The sequence below is a fragment of the Agelaius tricolor genome, unplaced genomic scaffold, assembly GCF_023055355.1.
Source record: "Agelaius tricolor isolate 1412-34295 unplaced genomic scaffold, bAgeTri1.0.p SCAF_55, whole genome shotgun sequence".
NCBI lineage: Eukaryota > Metazoa > Chordata > Aves > Passeriformes > Icteridae > Agelaius > Agelaius tricolor.
In genome coordinates, this window is record NW_027269315.1 from 1,674,070 (window position 1) to 1,697,383 (window position 23,314).

Consider the following 23,314-nt stretch of genomic DNA (forward strand, 5'->3'; position numbering starts at 1 on the left):
CCCTTGTTTGCACACACACCCTGACACCCTCCTTACACACTCACAGCCCCCCTGTTTGCACACACACCCTGACACGCCCCTTACACACTCACAGCCCCCTTGTTTGCACCCTCACCCTTACACACTCACAGCCCCCCCTATTTGCACACCCACACCCCCTTTGCAGACCCCCCCCATTTCCACGCACCCTCACGCCCACCCTGGCACAGGGGTCCCTCCTCACTGCGCTCCCCATCCCCGGTACCCCCACGCGTGTCCGTGGCACCGGCCCTGCCCTCCCCCCGTGGCAGAACCTCCCGTGCCCCCCCTTCCCTTCCCTTCCCTCCCCCGCCGCGGCGGCGGCGCCGGGCCCCGGGGAGCGCTGATTAATCATTAATTAGGAGCCGCCGGCGGGGCCGTGTCCCTGCGGCCCCACGCGGAAGTCCCGCCGCGCGGGGGGTGGGGGGGGCCCTGCTGGGGCTCCGTGGGGCTCCCGGTGCACCCCCGGTCCCGTTCTGCTCCTCCGGTCCGGCGATGCCGCAGCACCGGCACCGGCCAACACCGTGGGCACGGCGGGGACACGGGGCGTGGGGTGGGGGGGCTGCGAGCCCCCCACGGCCCCGCCCGCCCCACGCGGGAGTCTCTGGGGGCGTAACCCCGTGGGAGGGTGGGGGGGAGATGCCCCGGTGTGGGGGTGGCAAAAGGCACCGTGGAAGGGGCACGGTGACAGCGGGAGCCATCCCGGTGGGATGCGGGCGGAGGGGCTCCCGCATCCCCGCACACGCGTGGGCAGGGCTGCGGCGGCCCCGGGGGGGGCTCCCGTTGCCCGGTACGGCGGGGCCGGTCCCCGCAGCACTGCGGGTTGTGGGCAGGCTCCGCTGCCGGTGCCTCCCGGTGGCTGCCCAGCTGCGGGGGCGCGGAGCGGCCGCCGCGGGGATGGGCGCGGGGGCGGGCGGGCGGGGGCGGGGACGGCCGGGACGCCCCGGCGGCCCCGTGTGATGCGGAGCGCGGCGGTGGCGGCGGCGCGGCCCTTCCCCGCGGAGCGCCGCGGTCCGGTGTGGGGCTGCCCCGCCGGGATCCCCGCGGCTCCTCCGGTGGGCGCCGCCGGGGATGTCCGCCCCGGCGCAGCCTGACGCTTCCGGCTCCTTCCAGGTGAGCACGCCGGAGCCTTCCCGGCCGTCGCGGGCCCCGTGCGGCCCGGTTCGGTTCTGCCCGCTGAGCCGGGAGCCGCCGGTGGTGGCTCCGCGGCGGGGCCGAGCCGCCCGGAGCCGCCCGGTGCTCACCGCCCGCTCTCGCCGCAGAGCCCCCGGAGGCTCCCGAAGCGCAAGAGCCGCTTCAAGCGCTCGGACGGCAGCACCTCGTCCGACACCACCTCCAGCATCCTCCGCAGGCAGGTGAGCGGCCGGTACCGGTACCGAGACCGGCACCGAGACCGGCACCGGGGCGGGGCAGCCTCGGCAGCCCCGGGTCCGCCGCTGCTGCGGCTCCGCATTAAAGCGCGGAGCTACGGTGGGGAGCGAGCGTCTCCCACCCCAACCTCCGCACTGGAGGGAGCTCGGGGGCCGCCTCCGCCCCGCCGCTCCCCCGGGACCGAGGCTGGGCGCCGGCACCGGGCGCCGGTAGCATCGCAACAGCCGCTCCCCGCGGCTAAAAATAGCGAGTGCTGCGTCAGGGCCGGGCCGGCGGCGGGCACCGGCACTGCGGCGCGGGGGGCGGCCCCGGGAAACTGAGGCAGCGGAAGGGGAACGGGCCAGGCGGGGCCGTAGAAGGGGCCGCGGGGCTCCCCTGCCGCTCCCTCAACCGGCACCGGGCCGGCTCCTCGCGCTGCCCGGGAGAGGCACGGATCTCCCCGCCGCCCCTCCACCGGTGCTTCGGTTTCCTCCGGCCCCGAGCTGCGCCCCCTCCCCGGCCGCCGGCGGTGAGCGGGTACCGGGGAGGCTCCGCGGAGGGCGGGGGGTTCCTGTCGGGGCGGCCGCGGGAAGCGCAGGACGGCCGGAGCATCCCGTGTCCCTCGTGGGGTAGCACCTCCTGTTCCGGTACTCCCCGGTACCCCCGGGGACCCCGCGACCCGGCCCAGCACCCGGCGCGGCCCCTTCAGCACCTCGGAGAGGGCCCGGCTGGGCCCCGCCATGTGCCCGGTACCGGGGCCCGTTCTCCACGCCTGGTGCCCGGTGCCGGTGTCGGCGGGCGGTGCCGCCGCTGTCCGAACCGTCCACCCCGCCGAGCGCTGCCCCGATGGCCCCGGGCCGGCCGTGAGCTGTCCCGGGCCGGTCCCGCCGGGGCCGGTAACGGGGCGGGCCGGGCCGGTCCCCCGGGGCCCGTGGCTGCCCCCCTCCTCGGGGGCGGGAGGGGGGGGGGGCGCGGCGGGGGGGCGGGAGCGGCTCCGGCCCCGCCGCAGGGCTCGCCCTGCAGACGGGGCTGCTGCCGGCTCGGGGCAGGACCGGAGCCGCTGCACCGGAGCATGGAGGTACCCACCGGGACCCCCCCGCCGCCGCCCCGGAACCCGGAGCAGGCTGCACAGCCCCTCCGCCGCTGCCCCGGGACTCTCCTCTCACCCGGAGCTCTCTTAGCAAACTATCCCCCCCCACCGGGGCACCGGGAGCTGTTCCGGTGACCCGTCCGGGTGCTCCTCACCGGGACCGCTCCGGTCTCCCGGCTGCCAGCGCAGCCCCCCTCTCTGTGCCCACCGGAGAGGGGCCGGAACCCCCCGCCAGCACCGTGAACGGGGAACGGCGACCCCCAACCCGCACCCACCCACTCCCCCCCCCGGGCTGAGCGGCGGGGGCGGCTCCGTGAGCCCCGGGGGGGGCGGTGGGAGGCGGGGGCGGGGAGGGGCGGGAAGGGGCGGTGGCGGCGGAGCGGGCAGGGCCAGCCGGAGCCCGAGCCGCAGCCGGAACCGGAGCCGGTGCCGGTGGAGCGGGGCGGGGGGGGGGCGCGGGCGGCTCGGCTCGGCTCGCCCCGTCTATGTCGTTTTCTGACTCCAGCGCTACCTTCCTGCTCAACGAGGTACCGGCTCCGGTACCGGCCGCGGTATCGGGGGGACCGTGCGCGGGGGGTCGCGGTGGGTTCGGGGGGAGCTCTGCGCCCCCCGGGGTGGTGATGGCGCACGAGGGGGCTGCGCCTCGGGGGTGGGGGGGCCGTGCCCGGTGCGGGGCTCATGCCCGGTGCGGGGGGTGCTGCTGTGCCAGCCCCCGGCCCTTTGTTCCTCGCCGCCGCCACCGCTCTCGTCCCCCCCCTCGCCACCGCCAGGACCGGGACCGGGAGCAGGCGGGGAGAGAACCCCGATCCCCGCGGCCGGGGGCCCCCGGGGGGCGATGCTCCAGGCCGGGGGGGCTGCATGGGGAGGGGTCGCTGGAGATGCTGTACCGGGGGACTCCCTGGGGATAATGGGGGGCTCGTGCCGGGGGGCAGCACCGGAACGCTGCGGAGCCATCCTGGCGATGCTGGGGGGTGGGGGATGCTCGGGGCGCGGTGACGATGCTGGGGGGGCCGTGCTGGGGAGGCCATGTTGGGGGGGGCTGTGCTGGGAATCCATTTTGCCCGGGGGGGGGTGGAGGGGGTGTCCGGGCTCCCCCCGGTGTGAGCGGGGTGGGATGTGCAGGTTAACGGGGGGGGGGGCGGCGCTGAGCTCAGCCCGGCAGGGCCCGGGGGGCCTCGGGGGGGGGGCTCAGCCACATTCAGGGACCTATAAATATTTCACCGCAGCTTCTGCGCCTGTTCCAGGCGCAGCGGGCGGTGGGTAAATACCGGCGCGGCGGGGAGGGGGAGCCGGGGGTGCTGGGCTGAGCATCCCAGGGTGGGTTGGGGGGGACAGGGGTAAGATCCACATCCCAGCGTGGCACGGGTCATCTCCCCATCCCTGAGCCTGTGGGGGCCTCACCCGCGACCCCCCCAGCACGTGGGGGCTGCACCCCAGGGCAGCTGTGCTGGGTGATGCCACCGGACACACCCGGCTCGATGCCAGCGTGGATCCCCAGAGCTGGACGGGGTCAGCAGGGTCCCCTCCCGAGGTTGGCACCGCCTCGGCACGAGGTCCCTCCTTGTGGGGGTTCCCCTCGCAGCCCCCCGGCACTGAGCCCCGCTCCCGCAGGGCTCGGCGGACTCCTACACCAGCCGCCCTTCCCTGGACTCCGACGTGTCCCTGGAAGAGGACCGTGAGGGCGCCCGGCGCGAGGTGGAGAGCCAGGCTCAGCAGCAGCTCGAGAGGGCCAAGGTATGGATGGGGAGACACCCAGGGCACGGCTCGGGGGTGCTGCCGGGGCCCAGGGGTGCTGATCGCCCCCAAAATCCCCAGCACAAGCCGGTCGCCTTCGCTGTGCGCACCAATGTCAGCTACTGTGGGGCGCTGGACGAGGAGTGCCCGGTGCAGGGAGCCGCCATCAACTTCGAAGCCAAAGATTTCCTGCACATCAAGGAGGTCAGATGGGGTTTCTGGGGGGGTCTACTCAGGGCCAGGCACCTCCCCTGCTCTCACCTCTGCCCTGTCCTCGCTCAGAAATACAGCAATGATTGGTGGATCGGGCGCCTAGTGAAGGAGGGGGGAGACATCGCCTTCATCCCCAGCCCCCAGCGCCTGGAAGCCATGAGGCTGAAGCAGGAGCAGAAAGCCAGGTAGGGATGGGACCCCCGACCCCACTCTGGGACCCCCAACACGCGCTCACCCCCGTGTTCCCCAGGAGAGCTGGCAATGCCTCGGGCCTCGGCGACAGCGGGAGCCGGCGATCGCCTCCCCCCTCCTTAGGTAAGGGCAGATCTCGGCCCAGGGGAATCGTGGGTGTCCTGAGGGAGTCCCCACTTGACTGTCACCAACCTCTGTCTCTTCTCTCCCCAAGCCAAGCAGAAGCAGAAGCAGGTGAGTCCCAGGTGCAGGGGGTGCTGGGGTGGGGGCTGCAGGCAGTGGCTGTTTCTGGGGTGGGCTGGGAGCAGAGACCCCCCCCTTTTTCCCCTGGTTATGGGGCTGGGAGGGCTCTGGGATTCTGTGCCTCTCTGGAATAGGCTCGTTGACCTCTCCCTGGCTGGGGGTGGGACCACAGGGCACTGACACCCCCCGTGTACCCCTGCAGACGCAACACATCCCACCCTACGACGTGGTGCCCTCCATGCGGCCCGTGGTGCTGGTGGGGCCCTCGCTGAAGGGATACGAGGTATGGATGGATGGGGGGATGCAGGGTGGCCTCGTTGTGCCCTCAGGGTGGTGGCCCGTGCTCCTTGTCCCTTCCCTGCCCATGGCGTGCCAGCAGAGGGCAGATGGCGCGGCCGAGGGCGGTGGCACGGTGCTGAGCGGCTGCCACCTCCCCGCCGGTGCCATCTGCCGTGGCTCACCGGGCTGGCGGCCCCACGGCAGGTCACCGACATGATGCAGAAAGCTCTCTTCGACTTCCTCAAGCACAGATTCGATGGCAGGTGAGAGCATCACCCCACCCAGAACCCCCCTCCTGCCACGGCCTGCGGGTCCCCAGGTGCCCACGGCGTCCCTGTGTCCCCTCAGGATCTCCATCACCCACATCACAGCCGACCTGTCCCTGGCCAAGCGCTCCATCCTCAACAACCTGGGCAAGCAGGCGATCCTGGAGCGCTCCACCACCCGCTCCAGCATTGGTGAGGGGCCAGGCTCCCCCCTCTGGGTGCAGGGACCCCCTCCCAGGGCCAGCCCAGCCTCACACAGCCCCCCCCGTGTCCCCCCAGCTGAGGTGCAGAGTGAGATCGAGCGAATCTTCGAGCTGGCCAAGTCCCTGCAGCTGGTGGTGCTGGATGCTGACACCATCAACCACCCTGCCCAGCTGGCCAAGACCTCCCTGGCACCCATCATCGTCTACGTCAAGGTGTCCTCCCCCAAGGTGAGGGGTCACCACGGCTCTGGGGAGGGGTCCTGGCTGCCCCCCGCGGTGCTGTCACCCCCCTGTCCCCTCCCCAGGTCCTGCAGCGCCTCATCAAGTCCAGGGGAAAGTCCCAGGTGAAGCACCTGAACGTGCAGATGATGGCAGCTGACAAGCTGGTGCAGTGTCCCCCGGTGAGCCACCCGTCCCCCCACCCCCCATGCCTGGGGGGACCCCCGAGCCCTCCCTGAGCCCTCTCACCCGCCCCCCCAGGAGCTCTTTGATGTGATCCTGGATGAGAACCAGCTGGAGGACGCCTGCGAGCACCTGGCTGAGTACCTGGAGGTTTATTGGCGAGCCACGCACCACCCGCCACACGCCCCCCACGCCGTGCCCTCGCCCACCGGCCTGCCAGGCCTGCAGGTAACCCATGGCCCCCCCCCTGGCAACTGGGGGGACACAGAGCCCCCCACACTGCCCCCATGGCCCCCCCCCACTGTCCCCATGGCCCCTCCCTGCTCTCCAGGGGCAACTGGGGGGGACACAGAGCCCCCACACTGTCCCCATGAGAACTCAACATAGGGGTGATGGGGCCACACAGCCCCCCCTCACTGTCCCCATGGCCCCCTCCCTGCTCCCCACTGACAACTGGGGGGACACAGAGCCCCCACATTGTCCCCACAGCCCCCCATACTGTCCCCATGGCCCTCCACACTGTCCCCATGCCCCCTCCCCTGCTCCCCACTGGCCACTGCCACACGGGGGGCACACACAGCCCCCCAACTGTCCCCACGGCCCCCTCCCTGCTCCCCAGGGGCAGCTGGTACAGGGGTCCACAGGTCAGAATTGGGGTCCCACTCTGTGCACAGGTCAGAATTGGGGTCCCACTCTGTGCACAGTTCAGAATTGGGGTCCCACTCTGTGCTCCTTATGGGGGTGCCCAGGTTGGGGGGCATGCAGCTCCCCAGCCCCCCCTCCCTGCTCCCTATGGACAGTTGGCACAGGGCTCCAAAGATGGGGATGGAGGGCACAGAGCCCCCTCCCTGCTTCCCATGGACACCCAGCCCAGGGTGCCAGGGCCGGGGGGCACACGCAGCCCCCACCTCTCCACGCCCTGCCCGCAGAGCCAGCAGCTGCTGGGGGAGCGGGGCGAGCACTCTCCGCTGGAGCACGACAGCCTGATGCCATCGGATGAGGCGGGGGACACCTCGCCCCAGCCTTGGGGGGCCACGTCCCAGCGCAGCTCGAGGCACCTGGAGGAGGAAGAGGAGTACGGGGACCCCTACCCCGACCTGTACCAGCCCCACCGGCACCACCACGGCAGCGGCCCCGGCACGCCCGAGCGCCCGAGCGAGCGCAACCACGACAGGAACTGGCAGCGCAGCCGGCCCTGGGCCAAGGACAGCTATTAGGGCTGGCAGAGGGGAGGGCACGGCTGGGAACCGGCCCCTCCCCAAACCCCGGGCGCTCCCCGCCTCGCCCCAGCCCCGCGCTGGGGGTGCTCAGACAATCGAACTCAGCACCGGCAGCTTCCTCTGGCCCGGCCCCACCCCGGGCACGATTTCAGCCATAAGCACAGCGAGGTTGAGGGGAGAGCCCGGCGGTCAGGATGCCCTGGGACTCCCCGGTGAAGTTTTGGGGAGCCTGGGGACAAACACACGCCTTGGCCCTGCCTCAGTGTCCTCCCCACCCATCACAGGTCGGCTCATTGTCCGCAGGGCAGCTGCCATGGACAGTGGGTGCCCCCCCCGATAAAAAGGGGAGGTAAGGGGGGGGGGGGGGCGGTTGTAGCAGCATCCCCCAGCCCGCACGGAGCCGAGGAAGGAAGGGAAGGTGCCTGCTCACCCCCCCCGGGACCTGGCCCACCCCTCCCCACCCCTGCATGGGACCCCCGGGAGGAGTGGCTCACACCACTCGCTTCGCTCTGCACCGATCCCCCCGCCCCCGGTCACCGCGGCCACCCCGGCCCTGCCCCCGCCATGGGGAGGGTCCCTCGGGGGCCGCCCGGGCTGCGGGGGCTGCTCCACCACGCTTGCACCACCCACTGCCCTGTCCCCAGCGTCCCCATGCTGTCACCGCACGTCACCACAGTCCTGTAAATACGGCACCCACCGCCCTCGAATGGGGGTCCTGGCGTGGGCTGAGCTCCCCCCGCGGCCATTATTGGTGGGAAGGGGGGGGAAAATGGGGTGGGGGCCACAGATTTGTTATAATTTCTTTTGTAGAAAGCACTGATTTCCCTGTAATTGGTTTCAGAAACACACACGAGTGCTCAGAGGTGCTTGGTGTCTGTGTCTGTGGAGGGGAGGTGGGGGAAGCTGGTTTGGGGAGGGGGTGCTGAGTACCTCAAAATGCCCCTTTAGGGCACTGCTGGCTTCTGTCCCCATGGGAGGGAGGTGGCACCCAGGGGCTGGGCAACGGCACCCGGGGAAGGGAGAGGACGAGGAGGTGACACCGGTAACGCCGCTGCCGGTTTATTCCTGCAGCCTGGAGCTTCAGCTACAAAAAATAAACCCCAAAAACCCAAAGGATGAGGTGCAGACAGTCCCCAGGACAGCCAAAAAAAAACCCCAAAAAACCCAGCCCCACCCTGGCAGCAGGGAGGGACCGGCCCCCAAACAGCCTCCAGCAGCTCCTCCGCTCCATGGGGAAACTGGGAAGGGAATGGGAGAACGGGGCGGATATTTTGGGATAATCCCAGCCCCAATCTCTGCTTGTGGGCAGTCCTGGGGTTGCACAAGGAGCTGGGAAAAAGAGCAGCCAGAGCAGTCCTGGCAGCCTTGCTGGTCCTGCTGTCCCCAGAGGGGTGACAAAGGGGGGGCCTCAGGCGAAGATGGTCTCCTCCCGCCGCTTCTTGGTGAGGATGGTGCCCGGCTTGTGCTGGGCATCGGGGTGGTTTGCCAGCTCGGGGGGGCACGAGGACACGGGGCTCTCCAGGATGGCCTGCTTGAGGTCGTAGAACACCGTGGAGTCCTCCTTGGTGAGGAAGGTGATGGCCACGCCGCTCTTCCCTGCTCGGCCCGTGCGCCCAATGCGGTGGATGTAATCTGGGAGGGGGGAAATGAAGGGTTTGGTGTGGGCAGTGCCAGGGCTGGGCACTCCCTGCAGCATCCCCTGCACTCCAGAGGCAGAGTTGGGCACTCCACAGACCCCTCAGTGTGGCAGCACTGGGGCTGGGCACCCCACACAGCACCAGAACCCAGGCTGGGCACCTACAGTGCCCCCAGTACCAGGCCCAGACACCCCCTGCCCTCCCAGCACCAGGGCTGGGCACTCCACAGACCCCTCAGTGTGGCAGCACCAGGGCTGGGCACCCCCCTACCCCCAAGAACCAATGCCAGGAATCCCCCCCAGCCCCCTGACAGAGGCAGCACCGGGACTGGGCATCCCCCACAACCACAGCACTGGGGCTGGGCACACCTCACACCCTCAACAACGGGTGTGGGCATCCCCCACAACCACAGCACTGAGGCTGGGGATCCCCACACCCTCAGCACCAGGGCTGGGCACCCCCCATAACCTCAGCACCAGGGCTGGGCATCCCCCCACACCCTCAGTACTGGGGTTGGGCACCCTCATAACCTCAGCATTGGGGCTGGGCACCCTCCACACCTTCAGCACCAGGGCTGGGCACCCTCCACACCCTCAGCACTAGGGCTGGGCACCTCTGCTCCCCCATTGGTGAGGGCAGGGGGTACCAGGGCCAGGCACCCCCTGCACAGCCAGTACCAAAGCTGGGCAACATCACAGCCTCTTCAGTGTAGCAGCACCAGGGCTGAGCAACCTCCCAAAGCCCCTCCAGTGCAGGGAACACCAGGATGAACCCCCCAGCATGGGCACACCCCCCCCCCAGTGCCCCCCTGATGCCCCCCAAGCCTCACCCTCGATGTTCTTGGCCATGTCGTAGTTGACCACCATGGAGACGTCGTGGATGTCGATGCCACGTCCGGCCACGTCCGTGGCCACCAGGATGTCCTTGGCTCCAGCCTTGAGGTTGGAGAGGGCGAATTCTCTCTGCTCCTGGCCCTTGCCACCGTGCAGGGTGCAGGCATTGTACTGTGGGAACAGGGGGGGCAATGGGGGCACATCTCTGTCACGGATATATTTTATGGGAAATCCTTTCCATTAGGATTTTTTTTCTCCTGAGAAGCTGAGAGGCCTCAGAGGAAAAGAAAACCAATGGTTATCTGCTGCTGTGGAATGCAACAGGGGCATCTTTGATTGGTCTCATATGGTTGTTTTTAATTAATGGCCAATCACAGCCCAGCTGTCTTGGACTCTGGTGAGTCACAAGACTTTATTATCATTATTTTCTATTCCTTTCAAGCCTTCTGATGAAATCCTTTCTTCTATTCTTTTAGTGTAGTTTTAATATCTCATTTTCTTTTAATATAAAATATAAAATAAAAAATCTTTAATATAAAATATACAATCTATTTAATAGAAAATATACAATCTATTTAATATAAAATATAAAATCTATTATATAGATCTATATATAAATATATGAATATATATAATATATATAAATGTATATATTTTTATATCTATAGATATAAATATATATTTATATATATAAATAAATTATAAAAATATATTAAAAATTATAAATATTTAAAATAAAATATAAATACAATAAAATAAAATTTAAAATAAAATAAAATATAAATTTTAAAAATATATTAAAATATATTAAAAATATATTATAAAAATATATACATATAAAATAGATTAAAAATAGATTTTATATTGTATATAAATATATATACAATATACAATCTATTTTTAATCTATTTTTTATATAAAATCTTTATTATCATAAAATAATAAATCAGCCTTATAAAACATGGAGTCAAGATTCTCTTCTCTTCCCTCGTCCTGGGACCTCTCTGAACACCACATTTGGTGACCCCAAGTGACAAAAAATTCCATAATCCCCATGTGGGGACGAGGGGGACGGGGCTCAGGGTGACCCCCTGTCACAGAAATCTTTTATGAAAAATCCTTTCCTTAGGATTTTTCCTCCTGAGGAGCTGAGAAGCCTCAGAAATGAAATGTAAATAATAATGATCTGCTGCTGTGGAATGCAACAGGTGGATCCATGATTGGGCTCATGTGGTTGTTTCTAATTAATGGCCAATCACAGTCCAGCTGTTTTGGACTTTCTGTCTGAGCCACAAGCCTTTGTTATCATTCCTTCTTTTTCTATTCTTAGCCAGCCTTCTGATGAAACCCTTCCTTCTGTTCTTTTAGTATAGTTTTAATATAATATATATCATAAAATAATAAATCAAGCCTTCTGAAACACGGAGTCAGATTTCATCTCTTCCCTCATCCAAGACCCCTGTGAACACGGTCACAACCCCCTCCCAGCCCAGCCTCACCCCCATCTTCTCCAGGGACTTGGCCAGCACATCGCAGCCCTTCTTCTGGTTGACGAAGATGATGATGGGTGGGTCGAAGCCCTGCTCCAGGATGGCCAACAGCTTCTTCCTGTAAGAGCAGAAAGAGGAGGAGGAGGAGGAAGAGGAGACAGATGAGCAAAGAGATGCTGAAGGTCCAAGGCCAGCCCCAAATCCGTGCTCCTCACCTCTTCTCGGACTCAGACATGAGGAACACCTTCTGCTCCACCCTCTCGTGGGGTTTGCCCGCGGAGCCGATGTAAACCACGGCCGGGCGCCGCAGGTAACTGCGGGCCAGGCGCTCCACGGCGGGGGGCATGGTGGCTGTGAACATGACAGTCTGCAGGGCAAGGGGACAGGGATGTCCTGTCAGCTGGCAGTGTCCCCCCAGAGAGGCAGGAATGACCCCAGTGGGGCAGGAACATCACACAGAGGGGCAGGAACATCACCCAGAGGGGCAGGAATGATCCCAGTGGGGCAGAAACATCACCCAGAGGGGCAGGAACATCACACAGAGGGGCAGAAACATCACCCAGAGGGGCAGGAATGATCCCAGTGGGCAGGAACATCACCCAGAGGGGCAGGAATGATCCCAGTGGGCAGGAACATCACCCAGAGGGGCAGGAATGACCCAGAGGGGCAGGAATGATCCCAGTGGGGCAGGAATATCCCCCATGGAGCAGGAATGACCCAGAGGGGCAGGAATGATCCCAGTGGGGCAGGAATATCCCCCATGGAGCAAGAATGATCCCAGAGGGGCAGGAACATCACCCAGTGGGGCAGGAATGACCCCAGAGGGGCAGGAATGACCCAGAGGGGCAGGAATGTCCCCCATGGAGCAGAAATGCCCCCACAGGGCAAAAATGTCCCCTTGTGGGGCAGGAATGACCCCTCATAGGGCAGGAAGCTCCACTGTGAGGCAGGAACATTCCTCCACCACAGAGCAGAAACGTGACTCCCACCCCCTCAACCCCTTCCCCAAAAACCCCAAATTCTCCCTCCCCACCCCACAGGAACCCTCCTGGGCACCCCTTACCCACACCCACCTGTCTGTACTTGTGCTTCCCGGACTCAAAGTTGGCCAACATCTTCTCGGGGTCCTCAGCTTCATCAGTGTCAGGTTTCTGGTTGGTGACAGGCATGTGCTCCAGGATCTTCTGCACGTCAGGCTCGAAGCCCATGTCGATCATGCGGTCGGCCTCGTCCAGCACCACGTAGGTGCAGCGGCTCAGCACCAGGTACCGGTTCTCCAGCACGTCAATGAGCCGGCCCGGGGTGGCAATGACAATCTGGGGGGACAGGGGGGTTGGTGGGAGCAGCCCAAGGCTGAGCTGACCCCCCAAGATCCCCCCCACTTGTCAGGAAATTCCTCTGACTGCCCTAGAAGCAGAGACCTTCAGAGACCTTGAAGGCCTCAGAAGAGCTTGGCTCAGAGTCAGACACCTCTGTGTGTCTTTGAGAGCCCCAGTGGGGCAGGAACTGATCCCATGGAGCAGGAACATCCCTCAATGAAAGCAGGAATGATCCCACAAAGACCCCTCTGTGTGTCTTTGAGAGCCCCAGTGGGGCAGGAACTGATCCCATGGAGCAGGAACATCCCTCAATGAAAGCAGGAATGATCCCACAAAGACCCCTCTGTGTGTTTGACAACCCCAGTGGGGCAGGAACTGATCCCATGGAGCAGGAACATCCCTCAGTGAAGGAGGAATGATCCCACAAAAACACCTCTGTGTGTTTGACAACCCCAGTGGGGCAGGGGTTCATCCCTCACTGAAGCAGGAATGATCCCACAAAAACACCTCAGTGTGTCTTTGACAACCCCAGTGGGGCAGGGGTTCATCCCTCACTGAAGCAGGAATGATCCCACATAGACCCCTCTGTGTGTCTTTGAGAACCCCAGTAGGGCAGGAACTGATCCCATGGAGCAGGAACATCCCTCAATGAAAACAGGAATGATCCCACAAAAACACCTCTGTGTGTTTGACAACCCCAGTGGGGCAGGAACTGATCCCATGGAGCAGGAACATCTCTCAGTGAAGCAGGAATGATCCCACAAAAACACCTCTGTGTGTTTGACAACCCCAGTGGGGCAGGAACTATTCCCATGGAGCAGGAACATCCCTCAATGAAAACAGGAATGATCCCACAAAGACCCCTCTGTGTGTTTGACAACCCCAGTGGGGCAGGGGTTCATCCCTCAATGAAGCAGGAATGATCCCACAAAGACCCCTCTGTGTGTCTTGGACTCCGTGTTTTCCATGGGTTAAAAATTTGTTTGTAACAATTTTTGGTTTTTTTTTTAACAATTTTGAAAAGTAAACTGGGAGTGGGAGATGGGATTAGGATTATTTTCCTGTCATTTTAGCTCCATTAATCATCCCATCATAAAGGCAGACAAGCACCCATGGAAACAATTATCAACTTTGTGGGAGGAGTTACAAACCACAAGAGTTTGAGTAGAATGATTGTGAATTTATCACAGGGTGAAAATGTAGAATTTTGGGGTTTTTAGAATGGGGGTTCAAGAGGCAAGATGAAGGAATGTGGGTGTGTCCAGTCTCTCCTTCTTTTTCTTCTTGGCCTCCATTTTCTGCTGTGATGGTGGAACTTTGGGATTGGTTTAGAGTAGAGACAAACTGTCTAACACAGGTGATAGGTATTGGAAAATTATTGTAAATATTGTACATGTAGTTTTTAGTATAAAAAGATAATTCCAGCCTAAGGTGGTCAGTGTGCCATTGTTTCAGATTGCAAGGCAAGATGTATTTTGTTATCACCTATTATGGCAGCTGTCTTTTGTCAACTGGGCAGTTTTGCAGTTTTCCTTATCTCTTCCACAATCACTCCTCCCTGGGAGGGGACATCTGCTGATAGCAGCTATGGAATGTCCCTGCATGGCTGATAAGAACTACAGCATCCCATTGGGAGATGAGAGCCCAGAGGGAGGAGCCAAGCATTCCTACCTGGATACAATCTGAGATTTCAAACATTCCTACCTGGATACAATCTGAGATTTCAAACATTCCTACCTGGATAGAATCTGAGATTTCAAACATTCCTACCTGGATAGAATCTGAGATTTCAAACATTCCTACCTGGACACAATCTGAGATTTCAAACATTCCTACCCGGATACAATCTGAGATTTCAAACATTCCTACCTGGATCTAATCTGAGATTTCAAACATTCCTACCTGGATACAATCTGAGATTCTGGAACACCAGCACAGCTTCTCCACTGGATTTCCCAGAGGAACAGCAGCTGCCTCTTCCACTGGATCCTCAGAGGAAGATTCCACCCTTTCCTACAGGATCCCTGCTCCAACAGAACCACCCCTGACACTGCAGGAGGGCTGCAGCCACAATTCCAACGGGACTGATACCAACACCCTGACCCACAGGGTGTCAGGTTGGGTTCTGACTCTGGCAGTGTTATTTTAGTTTACTGCATTGTTTATTTTATCCTTTCATTTTCTTCCCTATTAAAGAACTGTTATTTCCTGCTCCCATATTTTTTTGCCTGAGAGCCCCTAAATTTCAAATTTATAGCAATTTGGAGGGGTGGGGAGTTTCACATTCTCCATTTCAGGGCTCCTGCCTTCCTTAGCACATTCCTGTCTTTCCAAACCAAGACAGCCACGAACCAATGTGCTGGACAGATCTCAGCAGGTCAGAGAAAGAACATTAAAGATAACAAAAAAATAAACAACCTTGAGAAGGAGAGCCAAGGAACCCTGACTTCTTCAGTCTCAGGGCTGGGAAAAAGAGATTTTCCAACACCTGGGGGTGATCTCAACACCAGAGACCCTTTGAGCACTCACCTCGCAGCCCATGCGCAGCCGGAAGCCCTGGTCCTCGCGGGAGATGCCGCCGATCACGGCCACGGTGCGGATGCCCAGGGGTTTCCCAAATTTGATGGTTTCCTCCTCAATTTGCTGGGCCAGCTCACGGGTGGGGGCCAGGATGATGGCGTAGGGCCCCTGGTCTGACTCCTCGATGCTGCAGCATGGCAGGAGATGGGTGTGTCACTCACAGTGCCACACGTGTGCCCTCCAGTGTCACCCCGTCCCCTCCAGCATGTCACCCTGGAACCCTGCCTTAATACCCTGACAGTGTCACCCTGTCACACCATCCTGTCACCCCATAACCCTGCCTTAATACCCTGACAGTGTCACCCTGTCACACCATCCTGTCACCCTGTAACCCTGCCTTAATACCCTGACAGTGTCACCCTGTCACCCCATCCTGTCACCTGCACAGTGCCACTCTGTCCTGACCCCTCTGCAGCGTCACCCTGTCACCCCATCCTGTCACCCTGTAACCCTGCCTCAATCCCCTGACAGTGTCACCCTGTCACCCCATCCTGTCACCCTGTAACCCTGCCTTAATACTCTGACAGTGTCACCCTGTCACACCATCCTGTCACTCTAACTTTGCCTCAATCCCCTGACAGTGTCACCCTGTCACCCCATTTGTCACCTGCACAGTGCCACTCTGTCCTACCCCTCTGCAGCATCACCCTGTCACACCATCCTGTCACTCTGTAACTCTGCCTCAATCCCCTGACAGTGTCACCCTGCCACCTCCACAGTGCCACCATATCTCAACCCCTCTGCAGTGTCACCATGTCACCCCATCCTGTCACCTCCACAGTGCCACCCTGTCCTGACCCCTGTGCAGTGTCCCCCTGGCACTCCCCCCATCCCATGGGCAGTGTCACCCTGCCACTCCCCCTGTCCCATGGGCAGTGTCCCCCTGCCACTCCCCCTGTTCCACAGACAGTGTCTCCCTGCCACTCCCCCTGTTCCACAGACAGTGTCTCCCTGCCACTCCCCCCATCCCACAGGCAGTATCCCCCTGCCACTCCCCCTGTCCCACGGGCAGTGTCACCCTGCCATTCCCCCTGTCCCACAGGCAGTGTCCCCCTGCCACTCCCCCATCCCACAGGCAGTGTCCCCCTGCCACTCCCCCTGTCCCACGGGCAGTGTCCCCCTGCCACTCCCCCTGTCCCACAGGCAGTGTCCCCCTGCCACTCCCCCATCCCACAGGCAGTGTCCCCCTGCCACTCCCCCATCCCACAGGCAGTGTCCCTGTCCCCACCGGTCGATTTTGGGCAGGGTGGTGATCCACACGAGCAGCGGGATCAGGAACGCCGCCGTTTTGCCGCTGCCGGTCTCGGCCACGCCGATGATGTCGCGGTTCTGCAGCCCGATGGGGATGGCCTGGCGCTGGATCGGGGTCGGCTCCTGCCGGGGGGAGCAGGTTGGGAGCAGAACTTCCCCTGTTCCCCCTCTCTGAATCCCTGACCACCCCTTTTCCCCCATCCCCAGCTCCACCCTCTCCGTGCCCACCTTGTATCCACACTTGTCAATGACCTCCAGGATGTGGGGGGGCAGGGAGGAGTCCTTCCAGGAGCGGATGGGATTTGGGATCTTGCCCCCCTTGGTGGTGATGCTGTAATCCTCACGGAAGATGCGCCAGTCCCTGTCTGTCATCTCGTCCAGCTTCTTCTGGGACCAGTGCCGGTCATCCCAGCGCTGCTTGGCCTCCTTCTTCCGCAGCTTCCGCAGCCGCGCCCTGGGGAGGGAGGGAAGGGATGGGGAAAAGGGAGAGGGATGGGGAAAAGGGGATAGGGAAAGGGGGAAAGGGAGAGGGAAAAGGGAATGGGGGAAAGGGGAGAGGGACAGGGAAAGAGGGATGGGGAAAAGGGGATAGGAAAAGGGGGATAAGGGAAAAGGGAATAGGGGAAAGGGAGAGGGATGGGGAAAATGGAATGGAGGAAAGGGGAGAGTGACAGGGAAAGAGGGATGGGGAAAAGTGAGAGCGAAGGGGAAAAGGGATGGGGGAAAGGGAATGAGGGAAAAGGGAATAGGGGAAAGGGAGAGGGAAAAGGGAATGGGGAAAGGGAAAAGGAAATGGGGGAAAGGGAAAGGGAGGGGAAGGGAGAGGAGGAAAGGGGAGAAGGGGAAAGGGGGATGAGGGAAAAGGGGAGAGGGACAGAGAAAGCGGGATGGGGAAAAGACAATGAGGGAAAAGGGAGAGGGAAAGGGGAATGGGGAAGGGGAAAGGAGGATAAAGGAAAAGGGAATGGGAAAATGGGAAAGGGGATGGGAGAAACGGGGATGAGGACAGGCAGACAAAGGAAGGGAATGAGGGCAGGGCAAGAAAAGGAATAACAAAAGGGAGTGAGGAAGGGGAAGGAGAAAGGCTCACCCTGTGCCTCTAGGACACTTCTGCCAATTTCCTGCAGGATCTGCTGCAGCCCAGCTCCACATCCCAACCAAGCTAAGCCAGCCATGACCCCACACACACAACCCTCAGCATCCTCCCAGCTTCCCCAAAACCTCACTCCTCCTGCTCCTTCTCCTCCAGTGTCCTCCTCTTCTCCATCAGGTCCCCGTAGAACCGCGACTGCTCCCGTTTCTGCTGCTTCAGGTCGATGCCGGCGATGAAGCCACGGCCCAGCAGCTGCACCTGGTGCCTCTCCTTGTACCTGGAGCAGGGTATGAGCATCAGGAGCAGGCCCTGCACCCTTCAGGGCCACTCCCAGCCCTAGGGGCACCCAGCACTCACAGGGGGTTGTAGTCGATGGAGGTGTCCTCTGATGCGTCCCACTCGAACACGAACTTGCGGTCGTTGAGGTGCCGCGTGCGCCGCCGCTTCTTCACCCCCCCCAGGTACCGCTCCTGCAGGACCCCAGGCTCAGTGGGACCCCCCATCTTCCCCCCAGCCCCCCTGGACCAGTCCCCAGCCCCACCTTGATGGCGTGGAGCTCTTTGCTTTTGTCCTTCTCCTCCCGGATCTTCTGCCTGCCCTCCTCATCCTCGGTGCCGTTGGTCTCCCGCTCCATGCGCTCCCGGCGCTCCCGGCGCTCGCGCTCCTGGGGGTCTTCTGGGGAGCAGGGGAAGGGGCTCAGAGCCAGCACCCACCCCCAGGGCTGGCTAGGGGGCTACAGGGATGAGTCCTTACCCAGCATCTTCCTGCCCATCTCCTGGAATTGTTTCCTCTTCTTCCTCTCCTCCTCCAGCAGCCGCTGTCGCTCCTCCACCTCCTGCTGCCGCCGCCGCAGGGCCTCGGCCTCCCGCTCCGCCTTGGACAGGAACTTGGGCTGGGATGGCAGAGAGGAAAGGTCACACTGGGCCTGCCTGCCACCCCCTGTGCTGCTTGGGGTCCCCTCAGCCTTCTCTGCTCCCTCCTGAGCCCCCCCAGGCCTCCCATTTCCCTCCTGTCCCTCTCTGGATCCTTCAGACATATCCACTCCCTGCCAGGGCTCTCCCTGTGTCCCCCAAACCTCCTTTCTGTCCTAGGGCCCTTCTGTGCCCCTCACCCTTCCCTGTTCCCTCCCAAGGTCTTTCTGCTCCCTCCTGGGGGTCCACCAGGCCTCCCCTGTCTCCAGAGCCCCCCATGTGCCCTCCCTGCTCCATCCCATGATCCCTCCTGGGGTCCCTCTGCATCCCCAAGTTTCTCAGCCCTCCCTGTTCCCTCCTGGGGTCCCCACAAACATCCACACCCCCAGCAGAGGGAAAAGGCTCCTGTTCCTTCTCCCACCTTGGCTTCTGCCTCCTCTTCTGCCTTCTTCTTTGCCAGGAGCTCCTCCAAGGACAGCGGCTGTGCCTGCAAGTGAGGTCAGATGTCAGCACCACATCTGGGGACCTGAATCCCCTAGAACCACTCCCCAAGCACCTGGATCCACTGGAGCCACTCCTGGGGACCTGGATCCCCCTGGAACCACTCCTGGGGACCTGGATCCACTGGAGCCACTCCTGGGGACCTGGATCCCCCTGGAACCACTCCTGGGGACCTGGATCCCCTGGAGCCACTCCTGGGTATCTGAATCCCCTGGAGCCACTCCCCAGGGATCTGGAGCCCCTTCCATCCAAGCCCCATCTGCCCCCTCCTCACCTTCTCCTTCTTCAGGGCATTTTCCTCCTCTTCCTCTGCTTTCCGTGCCTCCCGATCCTTCCGAGACTTGGAGTCTTTCCCCCTGCCCGGGGACAAACTTCCAAAGAAAACAACACCAGGAATAAGACACCAAGCACAGCCCTGGGGGATCCCCCACCTCCAGGGGATTCAGGGGAGAGCAGGAACCCCACAAAAAAGGGACAGGACCCACCTGGACCGCTTACGGTCCTTGTCCCTCCGGTGCCCATCCTTGTCCCTGTCCCGCTCCTTCTTGCTGCGCTCCCGGTCCCGCTCCTTGTGCCGCCGATCCCTGGGGGACAGGGGGGTCACAGCTCCACAGGGGGGTCCCAGCACGGCCCCACAGCCCTCACCCACCCTCTGCACTGGTTTTGGTTTGTCAGCTCGAGATTTGGATAGTTTTGATATTTCCTGGCCAATGCAGCAGTGAGTGTGGTGGGCTCAGTGCTGCCCAATCCCCAGTGCATCCAATCCTGCTGTGAGGCAGGGTGAGGAAAAAGGCAGAGCAGGCTCAAAACTTTAAAAGAGAGCCTCTTTATGCCCTCTTTAAAATAAAAAAATACTGTTAATATTTTTTTCTTTATACCCTTTTAAAATAAATAAACACTGTCAATAATTTTTTCTTTATGCCCTCTTTAAAATAAATAAACACTGTTAAAAATTTTTTCTTTATACCCTTTTAAAAGAGTATAAAGAATAATATATTAACCGTAACTAAAATAAAGAGTAACAAGAATCATAACAAAATCTTTACAATACTTCTTCTCCTCCCACAACCTTTTCTTTCCCGCTGACAAAGCCATCAAAGCTCTTCCCAAAACACAGGGATAAATTTGAGATTTGGTTAGTTTTGATATTTCCTGGCCAGCGAAGCAGTGAGTGTGGTGGGCTCAGTGCTGCCCAATCCCCAGTGTATTCAATCCTGCTGTGAGGCAGGGTGAGGAGGAAGACAGAGCAGGCTCAAAACTTTAAAAGAGAGCCTCTTTATACCCTCTTTAAAATAAATAAATACTGTTAATACATTTTTCTTTATAATAAATAAATACTGTTAATAAATTTTTCTTTATAACCTCCTTAAAATAAATAAATACTGTTAACAATTTTTTATACCCTTTTAAAAGAGTATAAAGAAAAATATATTAACAGTAATATATTTATGAATATAATAATTTTATAATTATAATATATTTTGAATATAATATTTTTATAAAATTTTTATAATAAATACAATTGTATTTACTAATATAATAATACAGATTTATTAATTATCAATACAAAGCCTTCACAACACTTCTCCTCCCCTCACAACTTTTTATTTCCCACTGACAAACCCATCAAAGCTCTTCCCAAAGCCCGGGGAGCCCCGGAGCTGCCTCACCTCTCTGTGGACTTGGAGCGGGACCGGGATCGGGAGCGGCTCCTCCGGCGCTCCCGGGATCGGTGCCGCTTCCGCTCCTTGGCCGGGGGGGAGCCCTTGCGCTCCCGGTCCCGTTCCCGGTCCCGTTCCGGGGAGCGGGAACGTTTCCTCTCCTCCTTCACCGGGGATGCGTCCCGATCCTTCTTGTCCGCCACTTCTCCGGCCATCTGTGGGGAGGTGGACACCGGGAGGGTCAGGGGGGGACCGGGAGGGAAACTGGGGTGCAGGGGAGAGACCCAGGAGGGAGAGAGAGGGGTTGTGATGGAAGAGAGGGACCCCAAGAAGGAGTGGGGAGGTCGAAGAGACCGCCAGGAGGGAATGGGGAGATGTCAAAGGACCCGGGGAGGGAACAGAGAGATGCTGAAAAGAAGCAGGGAGAGCTGGGGGACACCGGGATGAGCGAAAAGGGACCCTCAGGAGGGAGGGGGGGACCCGGGGAGAGCAAAAAGGGACCCTCAGGAGGAAAGGGGGAACCCGGAGTGAATGAAAAGGGACCCTCGGGAGGGAGAGGGGAACGCGGGATGAGAGAAAAGGGACCCTCAGCAGGGAAGGGGGAACCCGGGATGAGGGAAAAGAGACCCTCAGAAGGGAGAGGGGACCCTGGGAGGGCGCAAAGGGACCCTCAGCAGGGAGGGGGGGACCCGGGATGAGCAAATAGGGAGCCTCAGGAGGGAGAAGAGAAGGCGGGATGAGAGAAAAGGGACCCTCGGGAGGGAGAGGGGATCCGGGGAGAGCACAAGAGGACCCTCAGGAGACAGAGGGGGAACCCAGGGTGAACAAAAAGAGACCCTGAGGAGGGAGAGGGGGACCCGGGGAGAGAGAAAAGGGACCCTCAAGAGAGAAGGGGGAACCCGGGATGAGGGAAAAGAGACCCTCAGGAGGGAAGGGGGAACCCGGGGAGAGCAAAAAGGGACCCTCAGGAAGGAGGGGGGGACCTGGGGTGAACGAAAAGGGACCCTCGGGAGGGAGAGAGGAACGCGGGATGAGCTCAAAGGGAACCTCAGGAGGGAGGGGTGAACCAGAGATGAGGGAAAAGGAACCCTCAGGAGGGAGAGGGGATCCGGGGAAAGCGCAAAAGGACCCTCAGGAGGCAGAGGGGGAACCCAGGGTGAACAAAAAGGGACCCTGAGGAGAGAGAGGGGGACCCGGGGAGAGCGCAAAGGGACTCTTAGGAGGGAGTGGGGAACCCGGGATGGGAGAAAAGGGACCCTCGGGAAAGAGAAGTGAACGCGGGAGAGCGCAAAGGAACCCTCAGGAGGGAAAGGGGATCCTGGGAAGGCGCAAAGGGACCCTCAGGTGGGAGAGAGAGAAAAGGGACCCTCAGAAGGGAGAGGAAAACGCGGGATGAGCTCAAAGGGACCCTCAGGAGGGAGGGGGGGACCTGGGGGACCCCCGAGAGGGCACAGAGGGACCCCAACAAGGAGCGGGAAGGGCTGGAAGGCCCCGAGGAGAGAACGTAGAGGGAAGGGAGGACCCTGAGAAGGCACGGGGAGCCCCGGGGAGTGGGCGCGGGGAGCCCTGAGGGACCCCGGAAAGGCTCCGTGAGGCCCGGGGGACGCGGCGCAACGGCGCTCCAGGCCCTGCCGCTGGTACCCAGTACCGGGGCTCTGCCCGGTGCCGCGGCACCGGGGCTCTGCAGTCCCTGGGCCCCTCTCTCGCTCCCTGCAGTGCCCCCCGCTCGGTCCCACCGGTTTCCGCTCACCGCCGCAGCCCCGCGTTCAGCGCCGCCGCTCCGCCGCCATGTCTGCCGGGCCCGCGGGGCTTACCGGGACGGCGCGGGACTACAGCTCCCGGCAGCCTTCGCGCCATTGGACTACAGCTCCCGGCGTCCCCCGCGCGCTCCCGGCACCCCTGCGCGGTCACAGAACCGCCGCGCCCCGTGATCCTTCCGCCGCGCGGCAGCTCCCCCCTCCCCACGGCAAAGAGTCCCCCGGGACGGTGTCCCCGTGGCCCTGAGCCCCCCCAAAGCCCGCAGGCAGCACCTCCTGCTTACCCAAATGAGGTCCCCAAGGTCTAGAGCACCCCAAAGCCTGGAGGAACCCTCCCGAGTCAGTGTCCCCCATGTCCCCGCACCCCCCCCAATCCCACGGGGACCCCCCCAGATCAGCAGCCCCACGCACCCCAAACTCACGAGGGACCCCCAGATCAGTGTCCCTGCAGGACCTCCACCCCCCCATTCACAAGATAGGGGGGTCCCAAGCAGAGTTTGGGGGCAGAAGAGGTGGGGGGACCCTTTTGGCACCCCCCTCCCCAAAAGACACCCCCGATCACATCAGTGTCACCATCAGCAGTGACACCAAAACATTCCAAAAGCTTCCAAAACCCACGATCCCTCCCCAAAGCACAGGGCCAGGCAGGGCTGCACATAGGTAGGTGTTATATTTCTGATAATAAATAAGCTTTTTTAATAACACTGACATGGAACAGAGACACCCCCCCCTATCCCCACCCCCCCCAAAATATAGTCCATAAAACAGCCCCCCCTCCCCCCTCCCCAACCCACAGGGTCCCCCAGGGCCAAGCAGCAGATGAGGGATGGGGGGAAGGGGGAGAGAACAGGATGAGTCCATGGATGAGTCCCATGATGTGCACCCCAAACCCCACAGGGATCCCCGGCACGGCGTCCCTGTGTCCCCCAAACCCCACAGGGACCCCCCTGGGTTGGTGTCCTTGAGGCTCTGAGCACCCCAAACCCCCCAGGGATCCCCAGGATGGCATCCCTGTGTCCCCCAAACCCACAGGGGCCACCTCAGGTGATGTCCCTGAGGGTCTGAGCACCC

At 61.1% G+C, this 23,314-nt stretch overlaps 2 protein-coding genes across 6 annotated transcripts; one reads left to right on the forward strand and one right to left on the reverse strand.

Annotated features, from left to right (window-relative positions):
• The first annotated feature begins 945 nt into the window (after positions 1-945).
• On the forward strand, positions 946-8,072 carry CACNB3 (calcium voltage-gated channel auxiliary subunit beta 3). Of its 4 annotated transcripts, XM_071456074.1 has the most exons (14): positions 948-1,131; positions 1,281-1,373; positions 4,070-4,192; positions 4,274-4,396; positions 4,475-4,590; positions 4,656-4,720; positions 4,812-4,831; positions 5,043-5,123; positions 5,324-5,382; positions 5,468-5,577; positions 5,665-5,816; positions 5,894-5,989; positions 6,069-6,218; positions 6,920-8,072. In XM_071456074.1, exons 1-14 carry the CDS (start codon positions 1,090-1,092, stop codon positions 7,205-7,207), a joined length of 1,518 nt encoding a protein of 505 aa, XP_071312175.1. In that variant the 5' UTR covers positions 948-1,089; the 3' UTR covers positions 7,208-8,072. The 4 variants fall into 4 exon arrangements, with proteins under 4 accessions (XP_071312174.1, XP_071312175.1, XP_071312177.1 ...); XM_071456073.1 differs by having other exon boundaries at positions 946-1,131; positions 4,274-4,590; XM_071456076.1 differs by lacking the exons at positions 948-1,131; positions 1,281-1,373 and adding an exon at positions 2,280-2,446.
• A 181-nt stretch (positions 8,073-8,253) lies between these two features.
• Positions 8,254-22,389, reverse strand: DDX23 (DEAD-box helicase 23). 2 transcript variants are annotated; one of them, XM_071456048.1, is made up of 17 exons: positions 22,237-22,389; positions 20,496-20,701; positions 19,311-19,409; positions 19,100-19,196; positions 18,746-18,811; positions 18,167-18,305; positions 17,955-18,085; positions 17,771-17,883; positions 17,547-17,690; positions 16,549-16,774; positions 16,298-16,443; positions 15,019-15,196; positions 12,244-12,486; positions 11,386-11,537; positions 11,180-11,288; positions 9,677-9,851; positions 8,254-8,842 (listed from the first exon to the last, which is right to left on the reverse strand). In XM_071456048.1, exons 2-17 carry the CDS (start codon positions 20,699-20,701, stop codon positions 8,619-8,621), a joined length of 2,448 nt encoding a protein of 815 aa, XP_071312149.1. In that variant the 5' UTR covers positions 22,237-22,389; the 3' UTR covers positions 8,254-8,618. The 2 variants fall into 2 exon arrangements, with proteins under 2 accessions (XP_071312149.1, XP_071312148.1); XM_071456047.1 differs by having other exon boundaries at positions 17,955-18,088.
• Between the last annotated feature and the right edge of the window lie 925 nt (positions 22,390-23,314).

Bases quoted from the DNA above. Each gene is read 5' to 3' on its own strand.
- CACNB3 (XM_071456073.1), top strand. From the start codon at position 1,090: ATGTCCGCCCCGGCGCAGCCTGACGCTTCCGGCTCCTTCCAG. The intron at 1,374-4,069 runs GTGAGCGGCCGG...CCGCTCCCGCAG, and splicing joins CCAGCATCCTCCGCAGGCAG to GGCTCGGCGGACTCCTACAC. The intron at 4,721-4,811 runs GTAAGGGCAGAT...TCTCTCCCCAAG, and splicing joins ATCGCCTCCCCCCTCCTTAG to CCAAGCAGAAGCAGAAGCAG.
- DDX23 (XM_071456047.1), bottom strand. From the start codon at position 20,701: ATGGCCGGAGAAGTGGCGGACAAGAAGGATCGGGACGCATCCCCGGTG. The intron at 17,884-17,954 runs GTGGGGCTGGGG...GGGGTCCTGCAG, and splicing joins AAGAGCTCCACGCCATCAAG to GAGCGGTACCTGGGGGGGGT. The intron at 11,289-11,385 runs GTGAGGAGCACG...CTGCTCTTACAG, and splicing joins ATGTCTGAGTCCGAGAAGAG to GAAGAAGCTGTTGGCCATCC.